Source organism: Cyprinodon variegatus, unplaced genomic scaffold (assembly GCF_000732505.1).
Source record: "Cyprinodon variegatus isolate N-32 unplaced genomic scaffold, C_variegatus-1.0 Scaffold1, whole genome shotgun sequence".
Lineage (NCBI taxonomy): Eukaryota > Metazoa > Chordata > Actinopteri > Cyprinodontiformes > Cyprinodontidae > Cyprinodon > Cyprinodon variegatus.
Window position 1 is genome coordinate 1 of NW_015150454.1, and position 18,551 is coordinate 18,551.

An 18,551-nucleotide genomic window follows, 5' to 3' on the forward strand; every position below is an offset into this window, starting at 1 on the left:
GTTTCCTCACATTAAGCTAAATAAACATTAAGAGGCTGTAACCGCATGTCCAAACATGGCATAATTATGTAGTTATGGATGCCCATTTGTGCTTCTGTTGAAAGATTTGCCTAACATAGAGCGTCTCCTATTGCGTCTAGATTCTATACACTCAGACCAGTTGTTCATGTGTCTTGCATGGGAGAGAGAAAAGCATTTCAACTCTGCATGATAAAAACAGAGCACAGCACGAGAGTCTTAACAAACACGGTAATTATTTCCAACCCTCAGCCCTGCAAGATTCATCCTTATAAAATAAAGAAAAAAGAACCATTTCCTTAGGGTGTGTAATATCACATTTCCAAGCACTGAAAATCAAGTCCAGACAATCTCTTATTTAACATTTTCACACTCCTTAAGGCAACAGAGACATACAAAACGTGAGCTTCATATTCAGGCGTGAAAAGACTTCTGAATTTCTTTTAAGAGTTTATAAATAGATATTTTAAAGAACATGAATCAGCAAGTGAGAAGAGGTGATTCACAAAGTGACTCAGCCGTAGAAACAAGGCCCGACATTTAACACACATGCCTGCAAGCTCAGATAAATCATTTTCTGACAGAGCTTGGGTTAACTTCCAGGGCTTCTCTGTTTACCCATCATGAACATGTCTATTTAACACTATCCCCATACTAATAAAAGTTGTGATCACACGTGATAATCTGTAACTATATACCTATTCTAATTCTGAAAAATTAAGAAACCATCTGCATTTTATTTGTGTGTCTGAAAGTTTTTACTGTTAGTGATTAATTTCCCAAATCCTTTTTAAACATTTCATAATTGGAACACTTCAGTTTAGATCAAATTTAGTATAGTTTATTTCTTAAGTACAGATTAGAATAATAGTTTAGTTTATGAACAGAAAGGTTCAATAAATCTAAGAACTTAAGGAACTTTATATGAATCTTTTGTTGGCATTGCATATGTTTAAAAAAGAACAGTGCATAAAAACTTCCAATAAATACTGTCACCTATGACACTACAATATAATTCTATTTCCTATATATTTGTCACTCTCTTTAACATTTAAAAAATGTGATACAAATCTTGAATATTCCTACCAGATATTCCTATTGTTATTATTTATCGGACTTTCAGTCTGCATTGGGAATTATCAAAAGTGTGACTTTATTATCTAATATAGTCTAAAAGGAGCTCTTTTAGACTATTTTGACGTTTTGATAAATCTTAGAGGTGATTAAAAAAAGGGGGGGGGGGGAAGAAAAAATGGTGAAGAAAAATGGGAAAAAAAGGAAAGAAAAAGATTTGATAAAAGGAAAGGAGAAAAAGAGAAAAAAAATTACAAAAAAACTTAATATTCAGTTCTTTTGACAATTTAGCCTGCTAGACTGTCACCAGTAACACAAAAGCAGCTATGACTTCAAGCAGAACAAACAGAGAAAGGATTATAAAACCAGTGTTTTAAAAACCTCCCCAGAAAACCCTGATTTCAAAGGCCTTTCTAACGCTCACGGAAGAAACTACAACCCCCAAGATTCTCTTCGGCTAAACGTCATCAAATTCTGTCCAATCAAATCCGTAGAAGGCAGTTCGCCACAAAAATACGGAAAAACAAAACGGTCTCTTCCAATTATGTAGGGGAAGTTTTTGAAAACTGTTTTGACAAGCGACCCGAATGTTGATAACTAGAAATATATGCAAGCAGACGGAAACATTTGATGACTCAAAGTGAATTGGAGCAATGGAGATAACCCCCAAAGCAGACAAACTACCATGTTCGCTTTCATCGCCTTGTTATTCAGTCGAGTCAAGCCCCTCTGAATTCAAAGAATATAAAGTAAGTGTGGCTAACTTTATTAATATCCATCAGCTTTACTTGAATTCAAATCAATAACGTAACCAGAGAACTACAAACAAGGGGTTCAGCCTGAAATAGTAAAAAAATATGGAAGAAAAAAAAAACAGCATATTTGCACTTCCTTCCATTTAATGTATTTTATCCACCATTCTATAAATCGTTAAATGATATTGTCCTTTTTTTCTAAATAGCATACATCCTGTTGTCCATTTACTAACCCCCACCCCCGTGAATCAGTTTGTTTTTACATCCATTTGTTGACTTTAAAATTAAACAATGATCTGGATGAGAAGGACATTAAGAAATAAATATTGGTACAATCTCCGTCCATGCTCTCATAAATACTGGGTTGTTGATGATCATCATTTAAAGCATTTCCACTTTCTCTCCTCAGCATCGCTCTGGGCTGAGCGCCTCACTAAGGGAGAGGCTGAAGAGAACACGGCGCTCCTTCATCTCACCCCTTTCTGTGGCCAAACGCCTTTGTGTTGACAACGAAGAAGAAGAGGAGGACAGCAAGCAAGTTTCTGCAGACACCTCAGAGATCCACAGCGAGGATGCACACAGGACTAAAACCATGCTGGGCAGTGAGGGGCAGTCTGCGCCTCCTCAACCAACACAGATCTCCTCAGAAGATTTAGCTCTGCAGCTAAGGAAGGAGGTGAAAGAGAAAACTGAGACTCTGCGTCGGCTAAAGATGGTCAAAATGTACAGAAGCAAGGTATTAGTTAAATAGTCCAAGTATCTTTGACCCTGTTTGGTTGGGACTACTGAAAATAGTAATATATAAAGTGTGTTTCTCTTTTTTCGCAGAATGATTTGATGCAGCTCCAAACCTTGATTGACAAGTGGCGGAGTTGTGCTCAGGCTGCTCTGTATGAGCTCCAGTCAGAGATCCCCATAGAGGGAAGAAAAGCTGAACTCTCTGAGCTCGTTGACCTCTTCGGTCTGGATGACAGCATTCTGCGCTTTGACCGTGCAGAGGGGGATTTCACTACTTAATACCTGAAGCAGTATCTTAAGTTTAACAGACACCACAAAGGAGTTAACACAGTTAACTGTATTTATTTCCAGTTCTTGTTCACAGCAGGGGTAACAACATTAACATACTGTGGCAAAATGTACTGCGTTAAAAAAAAACAATACATTTACTTTAAAGATTGTGTGTAAGACACTATAAAGATCTAATCTATCTTTTTACATCTTAACATTTTATGCCCGTTTGCAACAAAGTAAACAAATAAAACTGTTCATGAGTTGAACTGCAACTAGTCGAATGCGGGAAGTTATTTTCTTCCTAGATGCTGTTGATCTCTCTGGAGTCGTTTCAGCTCCTCTGAATGAGCGCTTGCACGCCTCTCCTATATGGCCTTCTTACGGATTTCTTGAAAGCGATCCTCTCTTTTTGCGTCTTCATCTTCTGTTTCAGCTAAAATGCCAAAAGAGCTTGGTTTAAAAACTACATTTAGAAAAAAAACAATCCCCTCCGCATAGAAAATAACTGGTGCAATTCAGAGAGTAAACTAATACAAGTTTGTATTTCAGGCCACTTTATTCAAAGATTGAAAACTATTCATTTAAAAAAAGTTACTTAGATTGATGCATTTCATTTTTTTAAGCCTGACTACCTGAGGATTATGACTTGTAGCCAATAATAAACTGCCATTCTGGAAATGATTTTCTGTTACATAGGAGCAGTAAATACATATTTAATACAGACATGACATAGTATTTCTGTTAAGAAAATACACAACTGTGAGTTTTTTCTGGACATGGTTATTGACACACAACATACAAGCGGTGTCCAAGCGGTGATTGGGTTCGACTTTTTGATGATATTTGAAATAAGAGAAATAGAAATGTTAGTCTGTTAACATTACTTCCTTGTTCATGAATCTGTCTCAGCTTTGTAACAGTCTTCTGAACATCAGGAAGCTCCTTCTCTAGATCAGCATTACTCTGTGCTATCTTTGCCATCTTTTTCTAGACCCCTTGCAACCTTTTCTTGCGCTGCTCAATGTTTCTCTCGTGGCTCTGAAAATGGGAATGCCGTGTATTACTAAAATATTTAAGGTCTTTCTGGCTTTTGAGATTAGATTAAAATGATCAGTTACCTTTTTCATTAAAGCAATACTTTTCTCCATTTTGGAAATTTTCTCTTCTGTGTGAGTGCTGCGATCCTTCCTGCTGAGAAACTGGGATAAAGAAGTCTTTTAAAGAAAAATATCACAACAAATGTGTGAGCTTCTTTATCAGGAAATATTATAAGTCAGAGGAACAGTTTTATTTCTATTCACTGTTTTCTTCCTTTATGTTTTATGGCCTTTAACAATGTCAGGAAGCTACTGTAACAGCAGCAGAGCTACTGGAACCCACTGCCAAAGGAAACTGGCATAAAAACTTGGAAGTGCATGTTCTGTGCTTTTTTGAACTGTTATAAATAACTTTGTTCATCTTTTTTTTTTTTTTTTTACATAAATCGGGTATAAAATCTACTGCTACACACCACAGTAAACTTAAACAGGCTAGAAATTAATCAGGAGAATTAAAGTGAAAAGATTTTTACATATAGCCAAAATAAATGGAGTTTAGAAATGTTGAAGTGAAAGAACAAGGGGTGGGGAGGCTGTTGGAAGAGGGTGTGAGCTTTCTATAAAAGATAATCCATGTGCACTGGGAGATGGAAACAATTTTCTGCTTGCACAACAACCCAGTGTGCCAAAACCCTAAAAACCTGCCTGGATATGGCAGGGAGGAATTTGGCCAGCCATGCAAACTGAATTAACTTTTCGCACAATGAACAGATTTTTCTCTTTATTATCATAGGTATTTAAACCGGATGCTCGATTTTCTGAAAAGCTCTGACATATCATTACCACATCAGAGAAGTTCCAGTAATCATCTTTGAGCAGATTACAGTTTCCCTGAAATCAAAAGAAAAAAGTTATGATTATGACCTAGATTACCATCATTTCCTTCTGCTCCTCTGAGAGTTTAAGCAACCTGATTTCCCTCTTCTGCTCTTTTAAAATCTCCAACTTCTTGTTCAATACCCGATTCTCCCACTCCAGATGTTTTTACGGTCCTTTGTGTTTGCCTCCTTGAGTGCCTGATGATACAGACATGTTTTTTTTGTTCTTTTATTCCAAAATTAAATATGTTTTTTTTTTTTTTTTTTTTAGGAAAAAATGTACTGTCAGTATTTTGATGATTACTGCCATCGTCCACACTTCTGTGGACGATGGCAGTGTTCTCCCCAGGTGTATTGGTTGACAAAACTGTAGGCTCCACCTGTCCATATACAACCTGGACCATGTAGTTAGTGAGAAGCTCGTTCTTCTCATCCACGACGCTACAGATAACAAAAACCACTGACTAAATACTTCAGAATAGAATAACGCATGGTGGCTTAATTTCCATATAGCTGGTGGTTTGTGTTGGTTTGTTATTTTATTTATTTTCCCTTTTTGTTGTGATCTAGAAATTTGACTAGTAATTCAATAAGGCCATTTACTGAATTAAAGTGTCTCTGACACTGCAAGGTAACCAAACTCCTTATTATGTTTGAATAACTTGAAAATAATTATATATATAAAAAATAAAAACTGCAGAAAATTGATAGTCTATTTACTGCTTTAAAGCTTTAAATATGGTGTGACTTCTAACCACTAGGTGCATTGGACCTATCATTTCTAGGTTTAGGCTTCCTGAAAGCAAAATGCAGCACTATACTGTTAAATTAAACAGGCTCTCCATGTTTTGGAATGTGATAGCAGACCACTTTGGACCAGAAGATTAAGTTACTTTTAAATTCAAGGCCACATTCACTCCTCTGTATTAAATCCTACATCAGAGAACCAAAAAATACATCTGATCAGGTAAGGGTCGGTATCTGTTTTGTGGCCCAATTACTTTAAGCTTAGTTAGATCTATTTAAGGTGAGCTCTGATTGCCCTAAAGCTGCACTCTGGATCAGAAAACTCTAATCATGGATCCAACCCCTTTGAGTTACATAGACATGTTTTTTAAAAGGGCAGGCCTCACCAAGCATCAATAAACACCGAGTACTGCATATGGACCAGAAAAATAATAAAATATACCTAAAATTAAGCCAAATCTTTGGGTCAAAATTTATGCAGTGTTGCAATGAAAAACTAAGAAGTGCTACCTCAGAATGGCGTCACAAATCTGACGGATCTCTTTTTCTACTAGATGAAGTTTGTCTTTTCTTCTGTGCAGAAAGGCCTGCATCTCAGCGAGATTTAATACTTTTCAATGAATCTGTAAAACCATAAAGAAACCAAGGAAGAAATAAATTCATACATTTAAATTACATCACGGAGATATAAAACAAATCCTCTTATGTAGATGATTTTTTTACACATTTTGCTTTTCTAATCTTCCCCCCTCGTATTACCCTTTGTTCACTCTCCACTTTTGTTTTGCGCACAAGACAAAATATTTTCCAGATGGATGGTTTCAGCCTTTTGGCATGTTTTCTGGAGCATCCAGCTTTTCAATGGCTTTGAGCAGTTGACTGAGTCCATCAGGAGAAGCGGAGTCAGTCAGATGACGCTGCTTTAAGAAGGTGGGTGGGTTTCCAGTCTGGGCCCTCAACATTTGAACCCTGAAAATAGTCATGACTGTCACAACTTTAAAGAAAACCTCTATTAGACAGCTGATGCATGCATTTTGGTCTACATTTGAACAGCTTGTAAAGATGCTTGACCATGTCGTTTGGCACATCTGTAAAGTTCCTCCTAAACTCTTTATCCAGAACCTTTGGATGATGAAATAAAATCCAATTATCACTAGGACTAATTATTATTATTTATTTTTTTTACTATAATTTTATTGACAGGCTTACTTTGTCTTCAGCTACAGTTCTGTCATATTCAAATTAAACAGTTTCACCTCCTCCTCATATGTCCTCAATTCTATTGCCATTTTCATCCGTCAGAAAAATATAGTTTTGGCCAGTCAGCCTGACACAGGTACCTGTTGCTACACATCCCATTGTCAAATTACCTTTAAGGGATACTAAGGTGATGGACTGGAATGCATACAAATAATTCTGCCAATTTTCATAAATTGATTCTAGCACTGGCAATTAATAAATTCCTGCAGCATTAGTGTGCAACTTTTTCAACCTTGTACGCCAACGCCTGTTCAAGTTTTAGCTTGAGCTTCTGCTCTTGATTGTCCAACTGCTCAGCCTTTATCGCTATAAATTCATGTTAACAATCTTCATCTCTTCCTGTCAAAACCACACTCAGAACTTAATCAAACATCAGAAATGGGTTGAATGCATATATAGGTCACACTTTTTAGTTGTTGGTTGTAAAAAATTTGATAATCATGTAGAGATTTCGTGGCAATGAAACCGCTGTTGGATAAAAGACATTGAACCTTGTGTTTTTTTTATGGGGATCAAATTTGGAGTGGATCCAGACGGACACTTTTAAGACACTTTTTAAAAACTTACCTGCTCTATAGCTAATCTGCATTTGGGTTTCTTTTCCTCAAGCTCTGCAAGCATTTTGTCAAACTTTTCAGTTGTACATTTGATGGATTGCTGCAGAGCTTCCATTTCAGTTTCCAAAGCAGAGTTTCCAAATGCTTAACTTTGCTCTAGAATGTTGATAATCAAATATGAAATTTACATGTGAATATATTCATTCAGTTTTCTCTCTGATTTCTGCCCATTTGGATCAATTTAAGCCAGATGCTACACTAAAACCTGTAATGCTATGCTGCAAAGATAATAAAAGCCATTCACTCGTCAAAGATACATTAAAATAATAAGGTTAGATGTTTTTTAAAGCATTTAGAAAAACTTAACCTATGAGTGCCTGTGTAACAGACATCAGATTAATTCTGAAATGTTTTCTAAATGTAATGCTTAAAGCTAAGAGGAAATTACAAGACACATTATCTGACTTGCTTTGGATTGATTGACTCATTGAACAGAACATTTTTAAATTTTCTAAAATGTTCTAATTTTTCCTTTTTTTCCTTTCAGATATGCAGCTTCTGTTGACCACTATAAATAAATCACAATAAAGTACAGGAAAAGTAATGATTAAAAAGTTCAAATTTTCCTAGTTTATGGATTTTTTTCGTCCCTCTTCCGCAGGATGATGAGATCAAGGAACGAACCCTTCAGAAAATACTAGAGCAAAAAAAAACTGCCTATTTGAACAGTGCAGATAAAAGTAAGAAATTTATGAATATTAGTAGAAAGAAAGCAGAAAAACTCCAGTGTTTATCATGAAGGCATACGTGTGAAATCAGGTGGCTCTCCCACACCAACCTCCGCCTCTCTTCTCCTTCTTTCTGCTCCATGTTGAGGTATTTCTCTGCTTTAATATCGAGTGGGACAAAGGCAATATCTCACGATGACAATTACATAGCAGCTCAAATCTCAGCACAGGAGAACAAACAAACAATCCACAGAGCAGTTGTACAGCCCCTCATGCTTGGTTGAACTTTAAATGCACCATGTCCACTGCTGGGACATTAAATGAGGACAGTAACCTCAGAGTCGTCCAGAGTGAACAGACTCTCTGGCCACTCGCTGTCGGTCAGGCTGGGCTCCCACAGCTTCTGTTCTATGTCAAGTTTCTGCATGATTTCCCGGATCCTTTTGTTCCTGTCCCTCACATGTCTGAGCACCTCCAATTTCCTCCTGTGCAGTGCTTCCAAATCTGAGCTGAAATCCATCTTGATGTCATAAACCAAATCCTGAGTTCAGAGGTGACAGAAAGAATGTATTTCTAATTAGGATGTGGACAGTAACAATAATAAACTGAAGCTGGGCATCTGACTCATTCTTGAAACCACAAGTTTAACTACTATGTATACACAGTGAATAAAATGTTCAGGAAGAAGACAGGTTCTAAGATCCTGTGTGGTTTGATTAGAAAAAAAACTTGTGTTAAAGCATATCATAGGTATTTTATGGTAAAGGAGGGACTGGTGCGCTTCATAACAAAGATAACATCATGAGGAAAGAACAGTCTGTGGAGAACATCTTAAGACATTAACCAGAAAGTTTGATATTGGGTTCAAATCAGTCTTCCATTGGTCAACCATTGTATTATGGTTGATGACTGTTGGGCTTTTTTTTTCTATTTTCTTTGTTGGCTGTGACACAGATTGCCCCTCTGGGGATGATAAAATAACCCTAAACCTTGAAAATTTTGTGAGAATCTTGTGGTAGGAAGCCCAATCCATCTGACCCAAGTAAACAGTTTAAAAAGCAGCTTTACTAAATACAAAGGAAATGTACAAAAATAAAAAGAAATAAAATTTTTAAAACAGAAAAACTCCTGATATTTTTGCACCTTTTGAGCATTAAAATCATTTAGGTAAACCTAACTGACCTAAAGCAGGAAAATAAATTGCAAGATATAAATAAATAAAAATAAAAGATTGCGTCTTTTTATACGGATTAAATATTACATTATCTCCAACGATGACTACTGGTCCTTTTCCAGGATGTTTGCCACTGGCTTCAGAAAGCACTGCAGAATTAAAATGAAAAATATGCCCTTTTTTACTATGATTTGGCAGACCTGTAACAATATAATCTGGTTGCTCCTTTGTTCGATAGTTTTCAAGCTGAACTGGATGTAGAGATAAGGATGGAAATATCCTAACTGAGCTGAAATGCTTCCCCTCAGAGCTTTGCTCTCTGCCCCAGGGTCTTCCTCCTCTTCGCTGTTACTTATCTTCTGGCCCCTCAGCTGCAGGTTAAAGTTGTGGGTCAACAAATGGTACAGCAAAACATAAGCTCCGATTTTGCGGCAAGAAGATTATAAACTACATTCAAAGAATACTGCATTTAAGAGAATGATTTCAGAAGCCTGCTTTCAACCACACAGCTATAAATCTCCAAACATTTCATCAGCCTTGGACTGGCGTGTGTTCAAGTATTTCAAATAGGCTGCAGCAGGGACAGTTCAGAAAGGGTTGAGATTCAAAGCTAAAGGTTGTTTCTCCAAACCAGACTGGCTTGTACCTAAATCATTTTGCCTTAACGATTTTCCAGAGAGACATAGAAATAAAGTTTCCCTGCTATTCTGTTTAGAAAACATTGCATTCTTACCTCACACCCACAACTGCAAACATGGATCTAATTATCTAACTTATCACATGTGAATCGCTTTGCCTCATCAAATAGAATCTAAGCCAGCAGTTTTATTAACTCTGTTTGCAGCCATTTCATTCTTCCTTATATGTTGAACCCTATGGAGGTCCCCCAACTCCTTCTCTACTCTCTCATTGAGGGGATAGTTCTTTACTTCCATTTCAGAGTGGAAGGCCTGTGGGTGACGGAACCTCTTAATTCAAAGCTAAGAGTTCTGAGAAAAAGTCTTATTTAATAAGAGCTGACCATGATGCTCCTGGGTTTGACCATAAAGGAAGCCCAGCATTCCCTCTTCAGATCATCATGGAGGTGACGATTTTTTGCAATGTCCAGCTGAATTTCAGCCCTCACCTGCACAATATAGCGACATTAAAGATAATTTTTGAAAGGATTATTTAGGGTAAATGACAATAATGTTAATTTGAGCTTTCAGGACCTTTTCAGCTTCCTCCTCCACCATGGCATCCAGTACTCTCTGTCCCTCCACATCCAAGTTAAACTCTTCTATAGGGACGTGCTCATTTTCACGCATCAGTTTTTGAAGCCGACAGCAAAAGAAAAAGGCACATTTCACACATGTTCAGAGAGAAGAATCAAATTCAAATGTAGATTGTTTGTTTTTCAATTTGAACCTCTGATTATTTATTAGCAAATCAGATACTGGAAAATCCTATATTTTTTTTCTTTCATTTATTGCATCCAAACTGAATGGGCATTATTTTTGGTCTATACTGAATGGGCATTATTTTTGGTCTCATCAACAAAAGACATAGACGTAGATGCACTAATTGAAAAAAAAGGATCAATATTTGGGACATAAGCTTTGAAAATTTGATATAGATAGTTTTGTAAATCACTGCTGCACACATTAATATTCTATATAAATATTATGGTAAATGGCCTGTATTTATATAGCGCTTTTTCAAATCAGGAGACTTGACCAAAGTGCTTTACTCTACATTCAGCAGTCATTCACCCATTCACACACACACTGATGGTGGCGAGCTACATTGTAGCCACAGCTGCCCTGGGGCTCACTGACAGAAGCGGGGCTGCCATACACTGGCACCACCGGGCCCTCTGACCACCATCAATAGACAATGCAGGTGAAGTGTCTTGCCCAAGGACACAACGACACTGAAAGTCGGAGTGAACCATCAATCCTTCGATTTCAGGGCAAACTCCTACATCCGACACCACTGTCGCCCCATTATATACATTCTTTAGATGCAAAACCACTGCCTCAATCAAAAAACCTATTACACAGGTTTCTCTTTAGTCTCTGCAATGACATTTTAACTTGCTGAGTATCTCTTCAAGTGTGGGAACAAAATGTTATACATAACAAATAGCAACAAAGAACCCACTTACAGCCTCCCATATCCTTCTCATCTCTTCTCTCAGGTATATCTTTGTTTCTGCATACTTTCTTATTGTCTTCTTTTACAATCTGTTGAAGATATAATAGGAAACGTACATATAAATTGTTCTGAAAACCACTAAAGCAAGAAAGAACCTTCTTTTAAGCTTCTGCAAATTCCCCTACATAGGATATTGCAAGACCTCCCACATGTTTATTATTGGTTTACCTTAATGTTGAGCCTTTGTCAAGTGGAAACGTGCAAACAGGTCTTTTAATGCCTCTGTAATTACTTGTCCCTCCTACTCTGTAAAGAACCATAAATCAAACTACTACAAGATGAAAGGGAGTGCCAACAATAAACCGCTCTCTCTTAAGTAACACTCATGGGCCAGGCCCTTTCATGCTTATCTGTTAAGAATAAAGATAAATATCTAACCATATTTTAACATGATCTACATCCTTATCATTATCACCAATATAACAGGGTGTCACTCACAGCTTCTTGTCTCTTTTTCAGCCAGGTTGAGTTTGAGTTTTAAGCAGGGGAAATGTAACTTGCATCTTTCTCCCTCGCATCAATCGATGCTGCACAACTGACCTTTACAACGTAAACAATATATAGGAAGTCCGAGATTAGACTTTTATTTACATTTATTGTCATTTTGTCTACATAGAGTATATGAAAAACGACATTTTGTTTTGTACAGCTTTTATGACATTTCCATGTCTTAAAGTGCAGCAGTGATCAAATGTAATCAGTGAAGGAGAAAAAACCTTGGTGAAAAAATAATGCATTGATATGGAAGTTCAGAGCATTAATTATATATGGTATAATTATGCAGTGTTTTGGGGTTTTTTTGGAGATGCAGAGTAGCTAAGCACATTTCCTTTGGGAACGATCAAAATCTGAGAAGGTACATGTTGCTTTAGATTTGACCCATTCTATCATTTATAAGCAGCCATGCAACCATAATACACACCCACACACACACACAGACACACACACACACACACACACACGCAGGATGGAAACTAATTTGGCCGATCAAAGCAGCCGGTAGAAGTCTGAACTTATAATATCTTCACCTCTTCTTCCTGCATTATCTAAACTCTGCCTTTTTGCTTACTATAATAATTTTATTTAAGAAATTATACATATACACTAAACATATATTAGTATATAGTCAGTAATATCCAAAATATTTGTGAATATATGGAGTCCAGCCAAAGTTATTATACCAACTTATATTTATTAAACTTTTGCATGGTGGTTTTAAACTTTCCATATTTGACAGTGCTTTTAAATCCACATTATTTTTTTCCTAAAACACAGATTTGTTTTCCTTTGAACTTCAAATTCCAACCTTTCCACATAATGGATACACTTGGACTGGAGCACAGTTTATTATTTTTTGCTTTAAAAATCATTTGTGGGTTCTGAAATCTTAAATAGATCCATAACTTTTAATAGTTTACATGTTGTGACAAATGGGTCTGAATGAATTACATAATCTTAAAGAAAACTCTTATTATTATCAGTTATGCAGAACAAACAACTAATAACACTATTGTTTTTTGGTAATTAGTGCCATGTAGAGCTAGAATTAAAGGATCATTTAATCTAAAGCAAAACATAAAAGAGAAAATAAACAGTGTCACAGTAAAGCTGAGTATAATGGAGCAGTTTTACAGCATCTTCCTCTGAAGTCTCCTCAACCCACACAGAAAACTTCTTCAGCTCAGGGTTTTCAGAAATTAATGCAGTTTTCAAGGACAGAGGCATCATATCGCGATTCCATGTAGGATCATTATTCTCTTCATTGTAGGAATTCTCACTTCTGTATGAAAGTCTGAAAAAAATCAAATATGCAAATTGTCTTAATGTAGTTGCAGTTGTTTAGTGAAAATCCGCACCAGAAGCGAATAATTTCTCTTTCTTGCTGACTTTGGTCTTCTCTGAAATGCAACATAATCACATTAGCATTGGCTGTCAATAAAACGGCACAGAGTACTTTTAATTAAAGTGCATTATTAAAGAATTAGTAATAATAAAACATCAGAGGCCAAGACAAGAATACCTAAAAAGAAAGGTGACAACTTCTTGGAACCTGAGACTTATTTGTGTAGGAGCTGGAAGAGCAGACAGATGAGGAATGTGCGTGGGAAGGTTTTTAGAGCTTGAATGTGATTTTTACAACAGTACATCTTTGTTTTTTTCCAGTTTAGGCTCATTATTTCTATATGACCTCAAAATACCACCCACATTATATCAGATTTATTTACCTCTTTCCAGCACCACAGATGGACTATAAAAGCAGCATAGTGTATTAAAAGCTATATAAAGCTGTAGGTGTGACATGCTGTATGCCTGCAAGCAGGGGCACCCTCTGCTGTTCAAAGTTGCAAATAAGATGATTATAATTGTTATCTGAGATTGGTGCACTGGAGAGAACCGTCTTTTAAGCCAGTTGTGGAAACTGTGTTACTGTCTGCAGAGGAGGAGACAGTCCGAAGTCCAGCGAGTCGGCAGGAATGACACCACAGCTCACATTACTGTCCCTGCAGGGGAATTGGCAGCATTAAACTTACACTACTTTGGAATAGTATTAATGAACATTGCAACTTCCGATGCTTTATAGTATCTAACCTACGTATTTACAGATTATTTGAAGTATATTAATATCAGTTATTTATTTAGCAAACTCAAGAATAGTAATGCTTTGTGTGCAATGGCGTAACTACACAACAATAGGCCCGTAAGCAACACATCATAAAGCTTCAGGATCCGGAGACAGTTTAATAAATCGGCTGAGAAGAAACAATTGTGCAATTCTCAGTGGTATATGATCACACATTACACACGGACTGCGCACCTTGAATGGAACCATTGATGACAGCGCACCATCACATGTTACAGACATCCCAAGTTCCCAAAACTAATTTCAGGGAGATGCTAATCGACCCCCCCCACCTGCAGAAGACAACCGACCCGAAACGTGCCCCATACATAGGCTACACACCTCATCATTCTTCACCTTCACTAGACATGGATATACATTATTATATTAGCACAATAAGCCATGGGGCTACCTTGAGCTTCACAGCCCCCCTCCTCACCTACGCTCTCTCCATTCATCTTTTGGTCACAATCTTCACTTACTGTTGCAGCAACGTCCACCTTTCCCTCTTCGGTTCTTTGAAAGAACGTGTTTATTTTGGGAAGATTTTCCCCTTCTTCCAGCGGCTCTTCTTTGCTTTTTCTTTTCTGGATTCTGCTTAAGTACCTCTTTTTGGTATCCATCGTCGCTAACACATTGTACATAACGGTTATGGTTTTAATCTACACTCTGGATTACCAATAATTCCAAGCCGTAGTGTAAAAAATAAAATACTTATATACATCGTTCTTTTAAGATCTTTATCGCGGTTTGAAAAATATTATAGGCCTATGAGTGTTTTTTTTTTTTTTACCAATCATCTATACAGTATTAACATAGTAATTAAAAGTACCACTGTCTGCTTTGCTATTGGTGTCGAGTTTAAACGGCTCACCATCATGTTGAAATCTGACATGTGTCGGGGTATAAATAAGGTCCGCTGAGGTTATTCATTTCAGTATCAGGTGGGTCTAAGAGGAATTTTTCGCACCATTACATCTGCAAAGACACTTCCTAGTCTACTATTGCGTAGGGGGCCTACAAGGTGTCAGTGATGGGGCCCCTAGAAGGTTGTCTGCTTACCGATATTTACGCCATTGCCTTTGTGTCTCAACCGGCTTTACACAGCTGGAGGCTGAATTTAATACATTTTCCTCTAGTTTATTCTCTGGCAGACTCTAAAAAGTTTACTTGTTTCATCATACATAGCATGTTGACTAAAAGGTGCAGTAACCAGACTGCTATCTCACTTGGCTTGTGGAGAACTTTAAATAGGTGCTTAATATGGCAACACACTGTTCCATAAAGGCCAGATTTGTTGAATCCGCCTGAGCTGTGGATCTTTGTTGGTCCTTCAGACTTTGTTTCCCTTTTGGATAATGGATTAAAAGTGGTCAGTGAGATAGTTACAACTCAGGATACTTATTTCACAGCTAAACTTCCTGTCCACAACTCTGTCCCTTTATGATAATGATGCCTTTTAGTCTATAAAAAAACTGCTGAAGAGGAAATATTATTGTTGGGAAGAAAACAGCTGCATTTATGCTGAGGTTAAATTACATATAAAACACTGTTTGACTTTGGTCACACATTAAAGAATTACCCTGGTATCTATCTAGGAGGTATTGGAGTTAGGGGGGCTTAATACAAATGCATAGCAGACTTTTGGGGATTTTGATTTGAAAAAACAATAATAAAAAAGCATGGATCATTTTGAATAATTTAAAAACAGCAAATTATGAAAATAAAATCAAAATCCACATTTACCATAGAGGCAGTAGGCCTGATCCGCAGTAAGCAATCTTGTCCAACAGAGGGCAGCCACAAGCTGTCAGGAGACAGAAGGACATAGGCAGGCCCGAGTGGGTGACCTTTCACCTGATCCTTTGGTTTCAGCTGGATCATCTGTTGGCTGAATAGATAATCTGTAAATTAACAAATCAGGAACAAAACAAAATAGTTTAATTCCTGTCAGTGTAAACGGTATTGCCAAAATTTAAGAACTATGATGATAGGGGTGCCAGGGTCAACACTTGGGAAGCTGAAATCTGAAGAGATTTTTTACTTTGACAATAAGCAAAGACTTCGTCAACTTCAAGAGAACAGGAAGTCAGAGGAGGTTGCACTTTGTATGTGAAAATTTAGGGGACGTGCAGACAGCCATTACAGTCTACAAAACTTGACACTAAAGGTCAGCAAAAACACATTAGTGTTATCAGCTTTAGAAATAAATTTGCAGTCATTAAAAAGATAAAACATTCTTATTCCTTTTGAACCATATCTATTGCAAGTCATTGTACTAAGCTCTAAATCTGCCGTGTCATTGTGTGGTGCACTGGCTGTTCATCAATCAAAGGCGTTTTTTAAAAAGATCATGTTTAGCCATTTTTTCAAGAGCTTTATCCACTCTTTCTATTGTAAACCTTGCTTATCCTTTATTTAAATCAGTTTATTGCTTTATAGCCTCATGTTTTTAAGCAGCTGGTATTTACTGGCTTCCTACCTTCAGTCATACCAACAGGCATTGAATACACAATCATTCCCCATTTTCCACGAAGAGGCACAGGGTGGAGAGGGATAAAATGTGTCCAGGATCATAAGTAAAAAACAAAACGGCACTCAAATACACATAAGCGATATTTCGTGAAAAGTTCTTACCAATGTATACTATTACTGAAAACCTTCCTGATGGCCTTGGGTTGACCACATATAGATGTAAATCCAATTCACTGCAGAAAATGGTAGTGTCCCTCTTGTTCAAAACTGTAAAAAAGAGAAAATAAACACATCTGGATTTCATTTTCATGGCACTAAATTAAAAATGTCTGTGTGATGGGTCATCTGAAAGTTTATGCTTTTGTATAGATGGAGGATAGTTGCACTAGATGATCCACAGCAGCGTGGTTGAGGTAAACCTCATGAACCAGGCGAAGTTGCTTCTCGTCGTTTAAGTCAATGAAGTCAATGCCGTTCCAACAGCTGCATAATTCGCAATGGGACAGCAGGCAAGACTTGTCGTCTAAAGGGACGTTAATGGCACTTTACCTTCAATTATGTTCCAATTTATTACTTTTCTGATCATTCATTTTACGATGCTCATGGATAGACGGCTTATCAAACTCACCTCTGTTTGTAGGTCCAGTGAGCTGATGCAGGTGCCATCAGAGGACAACAGCTGCAGAACTCCACCCTCCCTTAAGGACTGAACTTAGTAGAAAGATACACACAGCAGCTTGCAGGGGTAAACTAAAGATGTAATTCACAAAACAACATAAATTTTTTACCACAAATGTTTTTGTCAGTTTGACACGACGCAGCTGTCAAAAGGTTGCCGCTGAGAATGTTCAGGGCTTTTGGTGATGTGGATCTTACGTGTGATCTGCAGACAATGGATCACACTCTCCTGCAACACAAGGAAGGGTTAAAAAACAAGATGAGCTGTAGCCAACATCAATCTTTTGGCTGAACAGTTTATTTTGACAATTTGTTCAGCTGAAAGTTGTTTGTTTAGTACAAGACGCATGTCTGGAACAACTCAGGTTGGGTTCTTGGTTGGAGGGGGATGGAGGTCCTCTGCCAAAAAGCCATCGGTTGCTGGAAGCTGTACTATGCTGTAACACAATAAAAGCACATTCTCTTCATATAACCAAGTATATCCTCTTGACAGCTTTACCATATAATTACCCTTTTGGCAATGAATACATTGATTGTTATTCACCTTTAAAGATACTGGGTATATTCCCGAACCGTTCACTAAATGGTGCAGTTTACAGGATAGATGCATTACTGTGCAGTTTGTGTGATTTTTACCTCCCACATCTTTCTATATTCCAGACAGTGACGGTTGTGGTGCCCAAAGCACAATGCTGGAGCCAGTTCATGGGGTTGAACTGTAAAGAAATGACATCATTTCCTCCTTGTGACCGTGTACAGAGCACCTCAGCAGGTTCCCAGTTCCTGCACACACATAATTACTCCACTTATCTCATTTGTATAGACTTTACAATGTATAAGGCAGTGTTTTTCAACCCTGGTCCTCAAGGCACACTGCTCTGCATGTTTTGGATGTTTCTGAGCTTCAACACACCTGATACCTGATAATTGCAGTTCAGCAAAGCCTGACGATCTGCTATCAATTGATAACAGGTGGGTCGAAGCTGGGAAACATCTAAAACATGCAGGGCAGTGTGCCTTGAGGACCGGGGTTGAAAAACACTGGTATAAGGCATCTGTGTCCTCACATCTGATTTATCACATGTTATAACAACAAACTCAAATTTCTTTTGAGATTTTATTTAATAGGCCAACACAAAGGGACACATATTTGTAAAGATGAAGGAAAATACAAATTGTTCCCCTCATTCTTCCATCCATCACTCATCAGTACCTGTTCATTCTTGCTGGGTTGATGGCAACAATATACTTACAAAAAAATAAAATAAAATCGACAAAAATACAACTATTTTCTGAAATAAAAAACATAATAAACAAACAAACAAACAAACAAAAAACACAGA

The 18,551-nt window shown here is 37.3% G+C and overlaps 1 protein-coding gene and 1 long non-coding RNA gene across 13 annotated transcripts in view; one reads left to right on the top strand and one right to left on the bottom strand.

The window, feature by feature from the left end:
• The first annotated feature begins 1,601 nt into the window (after nucleotides 1–1,601).
• LOC107099014 (swi5-dependent recombination DNA repair protein 1 homolog) lies at nucleotides 1,602–3,659 on the top strand. The gene is made up of 3 exons (XM_015396974.1): nucleotides 1,602–1,841; nucleotides 2,257–2,583; nucleotides 2,676–3,659. The coding sequence occupies exons 1-3, from the start codon at nucleotides 1,746–1,748 to the stop codon at nucleotides 2,862–2,864; spliced, it is 612 nt and encodes a 203-aa protein (XP_015252460.1). The 5' UTR covers nucleotides 1,602–1,745; the 3' UTR covers nucleotides 2,865–3,659.
• Nucleotides 3,660–11,401: 7,742 nt separating this feature from the next.
• Nucleotides 11,402–18,551, bottom strand: part of LOC107099086 — a 12,087-nt gene continuing 4,937 nt past the window's right edge. For 5 of the 12 annotated variants that reach the window (XR_001481954.1, XR_001481927.1, XR_001481951.1 and 2 more), the window contains 5 exons: nucleotides 17,845–17,991; nucleotides 17,159–17,645; nucleotides 16,538–17,053; nucleotides 15,802–15,959; nucleotides 12,405–13,227 (listed from right to left, as the gene is read on the bottom strand). This is a non-coding gene — a long non-coding RNA (uncharacterized LOC107099086). Of the gene's footprint in view, nucleotides 11,465–11,603; nucleotides 11,682–11,873; nucleotides 11,976–12,404; nucleotides 13,937–15,801; nucleotides 15,960–16,537; nucleotides 17,054–17,158; nucleotides 17,646–17,844; nucleotides 17,992–18,551 lie in introns of those variants that run through there. The other 7 variants (XR_001481932.1, XR_001481941.1, XR_001481944.1 and 4 more) reach the window with 7 other exon arrangements.